The sequence below is a fragment of the Chroicocephalus ridibundus genome, chromosome Z (genome assembly GCF_963924245.1).
Source record: "Chroicocephalus ridibundus chromosome Z, bChrRid1.1, whole genome shotgun sequence".
Taxonomy (NCBI): Eukaryota; Metazoa; Chordata; class Aves; order Charadriiformes; family Laridae; genus Chroicocephalus; species Chroicocephalus ridibundus.
Window position 1 is genome coordinate 35,906,061 of NC_086316.1, and position 12,384 is coordinate 35,918,444.

At 40.7% G+C, this 12,384-nt stretch overlaps 1 protein-coding gene across 1 annotated transcript in view; it reads left to right on the forward strand.

Moving 5' to 3' along the window:
- SPTLC1 (serine palmitoyltransferase long chain base subunit 1) overlaps positions 1 to 12,132 on the forward strand; it is a 41,514-nt gene extending 29,382 nt beyond the window's left edge. The window contains exons 13-15 of the mRNA XM_063321489.1: positions 6,920 to 7,037; positions 7,874 to 7,947; positions 8,390 to 12,132. Of these exons, the coding sequence (XP_063177559.1) occupies positions 6,920 to 7,037; positions 7,874 to 7,947; positions 8,390 to 8,483 (286 nt within the window). The 3' untranslated portion in view covers positions 8,484 to 12,132. The remainder of the gene's footprint in view (positions 1 to 6,919; positions 7,038 to 7,873; positions 7,948 to 8,389) is intronic.
- The last annotated feature ends 252 nt before the right edge of the window (positions 12,133 to 12,384 follow it).

Below are 12,384 nucleotides of genomic sequence, written 5' to 3' on the forward strand. Positions count from 1 at the left end.
CTTGATTGTCTACTCTGTCAAATTGTTGATCTGTGGCATAGTTTTGGCCCAGGCCAAGCAACGCTCTTTGAAAGGACTCCTGGATGCTGTTCAAGAGTTGGCATGAGCCAGGAGCTGTTCCCAGTAGTCAGTTTGGATGTGGCCACCCTGACATGGAGACTCAGATTTTAGAAGTATGCATGTGAGTCATTCCATACCCATTCACCACAGGGCCAGAAAACGGTCCAAGGCATATTTAATTTACTAATACAGAACTAGCCTTAGAAGGAATGTTGGAGTTCAGGAGGCTAGTTTTAATCCTTTGTTACTTCAAAATCAGATCTTTCAGACCTCTCTTTTTTGTGTAGAAGTTGTGTATTTTTGTCTGAAAATGAAACTTTCTCAGCATGTCTTAGGAAAGGGAATTCTTATTCCAGGAAAGTTACAGTGTGCAGGCATTGGATTCTCAAATACTTGTTGAATCTTTATTTGGCAGAGGCTTAGGAAAATGTAGTTAATACTTCACATGAAAGTTAAAGTGTTGCCATCAGAAGACCTCACGGTAAACTCCTGGGTTTCTTCAAATAATTGTGCAAGATGAATTATGTAGTTCAGTTTATTACAGCTGTGACAGACAGAAAAAGCTTTAAGATTAAAATTGTTTGAAACTTGTAAGCAGCCTTTATAAGTAAGCATATTACAAATATAAAGCAGGTTGTTCAGGGAAAGACTTGGTTTGAATGGAAGCCCCATCCAGGGAGTTGTCAGAGCAGCCAGCTCCATGCATTAAGACTGCTTCTGTGAAGAGCAGGAGGAGGGCAATAGTCACAGGGTGTTCCATTCTGAGGGGAACTGGGGGTCCCATATGCAGGCCAGACCCTTCCCACAGGGAGGTCTGCTGCCTCCCTGGGGCCTGTGTTAGGACTATAACCAGGAAGCTTCCTGGCCTGATGCGGCCCTCAGGTTATTACCCTCTTTTGATCTTACAGGCAGGCAGTGATGAGCTGGAGAGTAGAAATCTGAGGGCAATGAAGAAAGATTTCAGGGCCTTGGGACGGCTTGTCAAGGCTTCAGGAGCACAAATTGTGTTCTCCTCTGCCCTTCCAGTTTTGGGGACTGACAAATGGGTAAATGAGAAAACTGGACAGATCAACACCTGGCTCCAAAACTGGTGCTACGAGCAGGGCTTTGGGTTCTGTGATCATAGTTTGATCTGCAGGACAGCGGGCCTGCTTGCTAAGAATGGGAAAACCCTATCCCAAAACGGGAAAAGGGTACTAGGCGAAAAGTTAGCAAGGCTCATGGACAGGGCTTTAAGCTAGAATCGAAGGGGGAAGGGGATAAAACCAGGCCCACAAGTAATGAGCCTAGGGATAAAGGGCCAAGGATGGGGGTGAAATCAGTAGCACAGCTCAGGTGCATCTACACAAATGCACACAGCGTGGGCAACAAACGGGATGAGCTGGAAGCCATTGCGCAGCAGGACAGCTATGATGTAGTTGCCATCACGGAAACGTGGTGGGATGACTGTCATGACTGGAATGCTGCGATGAATGGCTATGAGCTCTTCAGAAGGGATAGGCAAGGAAGGAGAGGCAGGGGTGTCGCTCTGTACATTAGGGGATGTTTTGATTGTATAGAGCTAGATTCCAGTGATGATAAAGTCGAGTGTTTATGGGTAAGGATGAAAGGGGAAGGCAAATAAGGGAGATTTTGTGCTGGGAGTATGCTATAGACCACCCAACCAGGATGAGGAGACAGATGAAGTATTCTGTAAGCAGCTGGCTGAAGTCTTGCAATCGCCAGCCCTTGTTCTGGTTGAGGACTTCAACCTGCCGGGTATCTGCTGGAAATACAACACAGCAGAGAGCAGGCAGGGTAGGAGGTTCCTCGAGTGCATGGAAGATAACTTCCTGACACAACTGGTAGGTGAGCCTACCAGGGGAAGTGCCTTGCTAGACCTACTGTTCACAAACGGTGAAGGACTAGTGGGAGATGTGGTGGTCGAAGGTCGTCTTGGGTTTAGTGATCATGAAATGGTCACGTTTTCAATTCGTAGTGATGTAAGGAGGGGGGTTAGCAAAACCTCCACCTTGGACTTACGGAGGGCGGACTTTGGCTTGTTCAGAACACTGGTTGAGAGAGTCCCTTGGAAGATAGTCCTGAAGGGCAAAGGGGTCCAGGAAGGCTGGACACTCTTCAAGAAGGAAATCTTAAAGGCCCAGGAGCAGGCTGTCCCCAAGTGTCGCAAGTCTAAAGGGTGGGGAAAACAGCCAGTCTGGATGAATAAGGAACTTCTGATGGGACTTAGGAATAAAAGGAGGGTTTACCACCTTTGGAAGAAGGGACAGGCAACTCAGGAGGAGTACAGAGATCTTGTTAGGTTATACAAAGAGAAAATTAGGAAGGCAAAAGCCCAGCGGGAGCTCAACTTGGCCACCAACATTAAGGACAACAAAAAAGGTTTCTATAAATACATCAACAAAAAGAGAGCCAGGGAGAATCTCCATCCCTTGCTGGATGTGGGGGGGGAAAGTTGCAACCAAGGACAAGAAGAAAGCTGAGATATTTAATGCCTTCTTTGCCTCCGTCTTCAATAGTCACACCAGCTATCCCCAGGGTGCTCAGCCTCCTGAGCTGGAAGATAAGGATGGAGAGCAGAACAACCCACCTATAATCCAGGAGGAAGTAGTCAATGATCTGCTTCTGCACCTAGATGCACATAAGTCTATGGGGCTGGATGGGATTCACCCAAGAGTACTCAGGGAGCTGGCGGGAGAGCTCACCAAGCCTCTCTCCATCATTTATCAACAATCTTGGTCAACAGGGGAGGTACCAGGTGACTGGAGGATGGCTAATGTGATGCCCATCTACAAGAAGGGTCGGAGGGAGGATCTGGGGAACTACAGGCCCGTCAGCCTGACCTCGATACCAGGAAAGATCATGGAGAGGATCATCTTGAGTGAGCTCTCACAGCAAGTGCAGGGCAGCCAAGGGATCAGGGCCAGCCAGCATGGGTTTAGGAAAGGGAGGTCCTGCTTAATCAGCCTGATCTCTTTCTGTGACCATGTGACCCGCCTTCTGGACGTGGGGAAGGCTGTGGACATTGTCTGTCTGGACTTTGGTAAGGCCTTTGACACCGTCTCCCACAGCATTCTCCTGGAGAAGCTGGCGAATCATGGCATAGACAAATGTACTCTTCACTGGGTTAAAAACTGGCTGGATGGCCATGCCCAGAGAGTTGTGATTAATGGGGTGAAATCCTCTTGGCAGCCGGTCACCAGTGGTGTCCCTCAGGGCTCAGTTTTGGGGCCAGTTTTGTTTAATATCTTTATCAATGATCTGGATGATGGGATTGAGTGCACCCTCAGTAAGTTTGCAGATGACACCAAACTAGGTGGGAGTGTTGATCTGCTTGAGGGTAGGAAGGCTCTACAGAGGGACCTGGACAGGCTGGATCGATGGGCCAAGGCCAACTGTATGAGGTTTAATAAGGCCAAGTGCTGGGTCCTGCATTTTGGTCACAACAACCCCAAGCAACGATACAAGCTTGGGGAAGAGTGGCTGGAAAGCCGCTGTTGCGTGAAAAGGGGCCAAGCGGTTTTGGCAGAAGATAAACCCCCTTGCATTCTAACACTCCTCACCGAGGTGGGAGGCTAGGTGTGGCTAGGTTTAAATTCTGAGTGATGCCCAATTCAGCACTATCAGTCCAATCGCATTTAATATGTATTAAACTATTATGATTTGGATACACTAATAGTGGACTGCACCTTCAGTCTAGTCGTGCTCATGAACTAGCATGGCCTCTCTCAAGTTTTTGGTTGCGTTCAGTGAGAAAGCGAAACGACTAGCTACTGAAACAGTGCAGTTTATTTAAACAACAGATATACAGGTTCTTTAGGATTGCTGGTGATAAATACACTGTCTGCAAAGCACGTGCAAATAAAGATATTGTTAAGTATACAAACGCGTGACAAAATTATAAACGATACAGCCTGGCTAGATATGTAGGGTAGAGATTCTCTAGAGAAATTTCTAAGTCCCCGAGAAAGCACTCGGTGTAATCGAAGTCTTACCCAAAGGCATCCCCATGAGGGGGAAGAAAGGCTCAGCCTGTCGACTGATCCCAGAAATCAGCGATGGAATTCTTCGCGATGGTGTCTTCCCTGACATCCCCTCTCTCGGGCTATTTTTATACTATTTTTTTATCTTCAAAGTGGAGTTTGAGTGACTTTAGTCATATGTACTTTTTTTATGATTAATATATTCAAGGAGGAGTGTTCACACCTCAGGGGCAGATAGCCTCCAGGATGGAGGTGTGTTTTGGTACATTGTAGGGAGCAAAGTTCGCACAAAGGACAGCATTTCATCAACATTTGACAAAATGTTGGCTCGGGTAGCGTGTAGGCCGCTTATCTGTTCCATAGTACCATCTCGTCCCCATATCTGCTATTCGTCACAAGGGAAGGCCACAGAACAATCGCGTTCCATTCCATCCCTCGTGTAGTTTCGCAAACAGCCTTGTACAGGGAATCGCAGATGTTGCATTCTTCATGTGCCAGCTGTGGCTGTATTCTACCTCAAAAGCCTCTTGATTTTATGACTTTCCCTAAAGTGTGAACAATGCTGTATTTTTGTATTCTTGGCCAATTTAGTAATTATTCCACAGCTGCCCAGCAGAAAATGACGTGTGCGCGCTGGTGGACGGCCAGCTTAACATGAGCCAGCAGTGTGCCCAGGTGGCCAAGAAGGCCAACAGCATTCTGGCTTGTATCAGGAATAGCATGGCCAGCAGGAGTAGGGAAGTGATCATGCCTCTGTATTCGGCACTGGTGAGACCTCACCTCGAGTGCTGTGTTCAGTTCTGGGCCCCTCTGTACAAGAGGGACATTGAAGTGCTGGAGCGTGTCCAGAGGAGAGCCACCAGGCTGGTGAGGGGTCTGGAGGCCAAGTCATATGAGGAGAGGCTGAGGGAGCTGGGCATGTTTAGTTTGGAGAAGAGGAGGCTGAGGGGAGACCTTATTGCCCTCTACAACTACCTGAAAGGAGGTTGTAGAGAGGGGGGTATTGGCCTCTTCTCCCAGGTGAATAATGACAGGACCAGAGGAAATGGTCTGAAGTTGGGGCAGGGGAGGTTTAGATTAGATATTAGGAAGAATTACTTTACTGAAAAGAGTGTTCAGGCACTGGAACAGCCTGCCCAGGGAGTTGGTTGAGTCACCATCCCTAGAGGTATTTAAGAAATGTCTAGATGTGGCACTTCAGGGCATGCTCTAGTGGCAGAGATTGTAGGGGTTTGGGTTTTTTTGTGTGTGTATGGTTGGATTCGATGATCTCAAAGGTCCTTTCCAACCATGAAGATTCTATGATAGTAAGCTTGCTTCCTACTCATCTTTTCTCATTTACTCTGGAGGGGGGCAGTTTATGATTATCTATTTCAGTTAAAGAATTGTGTCTATTTTATAGCTAGAAGCTAATACTGTGTCTCTCTAAACAAAACCTAGTTGTTTTATTAGCTTGTCTTAAACTCTGTTCTCCGTAAAATAGATTTAAATTACAGTGAAACTTCATCTGACTTCTACTCTCATCCCCCTACTTGTAAACGCTTCTTACGAGTTAGGTCACTCCTAGGGAACATAACTAAGAATGGGTGTGTTATTTGGCTATACTGTGTATTGGTTTTCTGCCTTGTAGCTGGACCTTGGACTGCTTTTCCTTGTCCCTTGTGTTACCAAATGTTGTATCCCTGATCCATAGATACGTGAAGCAAATGCTGTGTGTGTTCTTCTGTATTAAAGAAATTGCCTGTGTTTGGTAAGCTTGCAAGTGTAGGTGAATGACATCAGAATGTTTGCAGTTTTGTGGCTGAAGAAGAATATCAGTTTGATTTGTTTTTCTGGAATGGACTGGGAATTGAAGTAGTATTGTAGAAATAATGCAAGATGCTTTCTGTGCTAGGGTATAATTTTATTTTTCAAAGGTTATAATTGATTCAGTATGTTTGTAGTGGCAATTCTCTCTCCTGTAGGCTCCAGTTCTGGTGTTTATGGATTTAACATCTCTTCTGCTCTGAATGGGTCTTGGACTTTTTGTAAAAATAGAAAACTTATTTGAAAACGGGGGTATAAACTTAGAATGCATGAGGCAAGCCCATCAAAGTCTGGAAATCAAAATTATGGCTGGTTAGGTAAACACGCGCTTATGGGACGTGTTAATTTTGGAGACAAGAGGTCTTGCTTGGGTATTGGATACATTTATTTTTTTTTGGTGGGGAATAACTCAGTCCTGAATATGATGATATGATGCGTCAGAACAGCAACAATCAAATGTCAATCATTCAGTCAAATTCTAGGAACCTGATTAACAGCTGTCCCTACATACAGATGTGGGAGCAATTCTAGTAATACAGCTAGTTTTAGAGGAGCTTCTGACTAGGTGGCAGATGATGTTGTAAAGATTTTCTACAGGAAATAACTTAAAATTTGCCAGAAAAATAAACCTTGTTTTGTCTTTATCACGTAAGTGAGTAAAAAGATTTATTATTATTTATTTTCTTAATATAGACTCCAAAGACTTGACCTGGCTAGCTGTGTTTTTATCAGCAACATACAGGCCTAACACTAACATTTCCCTTACATCTTAATAAGGACCCTGACAAAATTTCTGAATTGTTAATCCTTTTTGCAAAAGGAGGAGTCGCTATTGTTACACCAACTTGCTGAAACTACATTTAGTAAATCCCTTAGGAAAGGCATTCACTTGATAAGTTTTGTTATCTTTACCTATTGCAAGCTGAAATGTTTTGTCTGCATTAATATTACTAAAGTGAAATATCCCTCTCTTTTCACTTGACACCTAGTAAGGGGAAACACTTACTGTATAGATCTTTAACATGTGTATTCAAGTAGGATGTGCATTAAAGGTATTTTATTTGTTTTAGGATCTCTGGCTTAAAATTAGTGGGAGAATCTTTTTCTCCAGCATTGCACCTACAGTTGGAAGAGAGCTGTGGATCTCGAGAAAATGATGTGAAGTTACTCAAAAGAGTTGTGGATTATGTAAGTGACCCCATAGCAATTAAAATATATCATTACCTTTGACTGTGAATAATGAATGAATTGCATACAGGTAGGGAGGCTTGTTGGAATGTCTTGCAGGAATGCTGCAAGACACTCATTTTCTTTGCTATATCAGGACTACGTTAAAGACCATCTTCTAACCATTTCATGCTGTAGATGCTTAGGTCTGTAGCACTGGATAAAAACATATATTAGACCTTTTACTTCAGAAAATAATTATTTCCTGTTATGTACTTCAAAACTCAAGTTAAGTTTGCATATAAAACTGTTGCTTAGAAAACTTATGATGTTTGTAAGAATAAAGGCTTTCGTTTGAACAGAGTTCTGGTCATGTATTTTAACCATTTGAGGTCTAGCTTTCTGTAATTTTGCTTGTTTGAGTCCATGAACATGCTTTTTTGTGTGAAGAATCTCATCTTTTGTATGTAGTATTTTTTCCATCTCCAATACACATTGTTTCTCCTCCTCCCACATGAAGGAGGTGAAGGTCGATGAGGAAGTTTTATATTTCAGGTGGCAGGTAAACAAGACTGCACAACAAAAAGAAACTCTGAAGTTGATTTCCTTGAAAATACGCTTAAATATAATTTAATAGCCTATTTAATACAGCATTTTCATATGATTACTTGGAGGTGAAAGCTAAAGAAGCTACTCCCTAATCTGTTTTATGTGTTTGCCCAACCTTTAAAACTTCCATTTGGGAAAGAGTTATCCTGACATCAAACTTGAAAGTTAGTTATATTTATTTGGTGATAATAAAGATATGCTATCAGAAGTTCCCAGATTGATGACTGTTGTATTTTCTTTATTTATAGTGCATGAATAGTGGTATTGCCTTAACTCAGGCCCGCTATCTGGAGAAAGAAGAAAAGTGCCTTCCTCCACCCAGGTTAGTAGAAAGTCGATACGTTATTTCATTTTATTGGGTATGACTCTCTGTCTCTTTTTATACATTTATGGCGTTTTGTTCAGTAGACTGGATTGAATAGTTGGTCCTGTAAAAAATGAAAGAGGGTCCATTTTGAAGTATATTTTCAGTGACTACATGAATCTCAGTGATCAGCATGTTGCCTGTTACTGAGCACGTTTCCATGACCTGCACGTGCACAGGTAAAAAAGGTAACAATCACATTTCTGTGGTATGTATAGGAGGGGGAAAAAAAGTAGTCTGGCCATTTCTGGTTAGTCATATGTCTTGTTTCTGGTTGAATTTTAATTTGTAATAATTTCCCTAGAGATAGTGATCTTAATGTGTTAAAATTAGTACAAGAAAAGTCTAAAGCTGGCAAGGAGTAATGTTTCTTGTGTATGTTCCGGTTTTCTTTTTCTAGTATTCGAGTAGTGATAACAGTGGAACAAACAGAACAAGAACTGGACAAAGCTGCATCACTTCTTAAGGAAGCTGCACAGGCTGTATTGAATTAGACTGCTGTTTTGGATTACTCTTTCCCCAGAGTATCAGGATAGGTGTTTAACACTGTATAGTGACTTCACTTCAGATATTCAAGTTCTTCCACTGATAGCATAGAAACCTGACTGAGTAACAAGATTGTCCCAGAACAGTACAAGTGCAGTGAGGGGAAGAATGCTGAATTTTGGAACTGGTGAATGACACAGTGTACTCGCAATTTAAGCTCCACCATTTACCTCCATTCCTTAAAATGGGATATCATTCTTGCATACAGGACTCTTTCATAAGTTGCATCTTAAAAAGTTTTAAATTTATTTCTTCAAATCCTTAAACATTTTCAAAAATGTATATGAACATTTAGTTTTCTCCCAAAACATCTAAAATGTATCGCTCCCCCCAAACGAAGGCAGTTCCTAATACTGCCAAAAGGGAGAAGATAACATAATTAAGAGATAATTTTGTGCTATATTACGTAACTTATTATTGAATTATAGGAGGAACTTCAGTTCTTTTTTGTTTGTATCTTTCTTTAACCATTTTGGTCAGCCAGCTTTTAAAAATGCCTGGCCAGAGAATACCATCATCTAAATGGTAAATTCATATTAAATATGACTTTCTTCCTGCATTTCATATGTAATTATGTGCATGTTTGATATTATGGGCGAGGGTTTTCATATTATTAACTTTAAAACATTTAAACTGAAACCTCTGACTTGTGAAACTGGTGTAATTCCATTATAGTATGGTTAGTCAGGGGGGCTTTGCACCAGTCTTGAAGAGGAATCATAAGCAAAATGAAGAATAAACCAAGGTTTTGAAACAGCAACTAAATACTAGCTTAGTCAAACTACTTTGAAGTACTAAAAAGGCGTATGCTAACTTTTATCTCTAAACAGCTGCACCTTAGAGGGAAGGGCTCACAGATAGCTAATTAGAGTTTAGATGGTACAAATACTACTGAAATACAATTCAATATGTGCACATAAAACCCCCACGTATTTGGCTAGTAATGATTGGATGTTATGCTGTCAGGATTTTCAGTAAGCATAGATGGACATTATGCAGATGGACACACTACACCAATCATAGAAAACTGCTAAGGAAGGATGACAGTAAGCTGTACCTTTTTAAAAAACAAAACCTAGCCATGTATTTCAGGATTTTGCTTTAAGAACGCCCATTTTAAAATTTTATATTCTGCCTGATCTGTATTCTGGGTTATTTTGTACTTATGTGCCTTTTTGGTTGCTGCTACAAGGACTACAGGACTATTTCTGAGAAACATCATTGTTTAAATAAAAATTTAATCATGTTTGTTTCAGATTTTTATTTCTTATATAGTTACATTTTGTAGCATGATCAACCATATTTTGTTGAATATTCTGCATCAGATAAGCATAGTGTGTCGCCTCTTTCAGTTCAAAGTGACTGTCTCTGCACTGATTTTCAAAACTTCTCACCTGTGTACAGTCAGATAAACCGTCCAAAGTTGTGTTGGGGCACTTTTGTGATTGTTGCTTGACTATTTGAAATAGTCTAATCATCATGTGCAATGTGCAATGTAGAGAAACCTTCATCCCACTGTGAAAGAGTATTCCTGTTTCACTGACACTTATGTTTTTCACAATTAACTGTGAGTAAAAGCCTGTGAGAAACCGACAATTTAGAAGAACAAAAATGTGGGGAAGGAAGCCGATTCCCATTTTACAGACTGGAACCAAAGTGCGGAACAGTCAACCTTCTCAAGACCTTCGGAGATTGTGAGAAATGGAAATTAAAATTTACCGCTATACTTCAAACTTCTGAGCCATTTTTGGTTTGATAATTGAAACCTGAATATTCAAGTAAACTCAAGCTTTTGATGTAGAAGCTGGGAACAAAAGAGGTACTTGGATTCCAGTGCAGCGTAATAAATGGTTTTAGAGTTCAAGGTAAACCTGTGAAGGTAAGCAAATCACCAGTTAGCATTGAAATACTAGGTTGTGGAATCTATTTCACTTTTTGCATTTTGTTTTAGGTTGTCTGCAAGTGGGGGCAATTTTTTTGTTTCAGTTTTGAGAACTAGCAATCTTTAGATGCATGGGTTTTGTGGGTTTTGGTTGTTGCTTTAAAATGAAGTGGTAACACCTAAATTGGCAGGAAGCAGCATGGATTTTCTGACAGTTTCAAAGCTGCGGTTCTGATGAAACAAAAGTTCAAGTACGTTACTAAGAGATACTATCATCCGATTCATTTGGCAAACACATAGGCAGCATTAAAACACCAGTAAAACCGCCTTGTCCATTTTTGTTGTTTATAAGTGTATAGAAAAGAAGCATTTAAGTCACAGTAAAGTGAACACCTTATGGGTGATAGCAGTTAAAGTACTATTATAATGTGTCTTTTAATGACAGGTTATATACGTGGTCTCTGTGAGGAATTAAGACACTTATGAGATTTAGCTGATGGAGAGAGGTATACCTGGTCAAGTTAAGCATGTCTGTCCCTCTTTATTTTGGCTTTTTTGATAAACGTCTCTGACATGGCAGACAGATGAAGGGAAGGACAGCTCTGGGGAAAAAAGTTGGTTGGGGTTTGGGAGACAGCAAGTGATTCTCGTTAAACTTTTGACATTTAAAAAATCAGAAGCCTGTTAAGGTGCTTAAATTCTCAGTGCTCTAGGCTGAAAAATATATGAACAAGGCTGTTTTAGTTGCTTTGTGGTTGTTTGTATGAAGCGGGACTTTTTCATCCTCTTCTTCAGATGTGGGAGCTAGGCTGGGGGTCTTAGTAAATAAGTGGAAAGCTATTCAGCAGGATACCGTGAGGTGAATGAAACACATAAGGGCCTTATCCTGAACTTCAAAGTTTCTATTGAAAACAAATATGTGGATTTTTAATTCGAATTCAACTAACTTAGGTATTTTGCCCTGCCAGGTATTTGGAACAGAGTTTCAGCTAAGTGGAAGCATCAGGATAAGAAATAGTGATCAAAAATAAATGTTAATTTTTTTTTTCTGAAGATTGGTATCTGGTAGTTGAGAAGGAATGCATTTTAACTGTAATAAGGTGGACATTTATTGAAATTGTCCAGATGAAAGCAATTGTTTGCAATATGTGGGGACTGGGATGGACTGGAAAGAATGTATACTTTTAAGGTATTTTGGCTTGGAGAAACATGCCTACATGATATATATATTCTTTTTTTTAAACAGATCTATTTTTCTTGAATACTTAAAAATAATTGATTGTTATTTGTGTAGATTCATTGCTTTTATAGGAAAACCTACAGATGCCTTTTCTGTTTACTATAGTAATCATTTTTTAATAGGAGGTGAAATGCATAAGGAGAGTATTAAGAAAGAGAGGGAGGTATGGCTGAATAACTTTGATTATTTTTTTTCTCTTTTGAAATATGATCCCAGTCACTGCACAGAATGGTGTACTGTCTCCTTTCTGTCACTCCATCTGGACTTTATTATTTTAAACAGGGTGGTGGGTGTGTTGGCATTCACTGGTCTATGAAGTTGCTACCGCAAAAGTGTCTTGCGTCTTTAAGATGACTTGAGAAATGTACATGAGCTGTAAATGCTGCTTAAACAGAGGAAATATTTACCACTAACACTAAGAATTTTTATATTAAACTGTTTCAGTGTCCTAATAAAAGCAAGTGTCTGGATAACATTTCTTGTTGTGTTCTTATCTTTGGCAGTTTTCATGCTAATAAGATAATGGACTTACTCTGTCTAGCTGTTGATGGATTTTTCAAATTTTAATTTCATGTCCAGTGTGTGCTAGGAAAATACACATAATAAAAGTCACATAAACTAATAAATCAGCTGAACTGCAGATCTGGAAGTATCTATGAACGAAGAACAGTTCTCTATATGACAAATTTCTAATACTTAGGTAGCAAATACTTAAGGAAAACTGCTG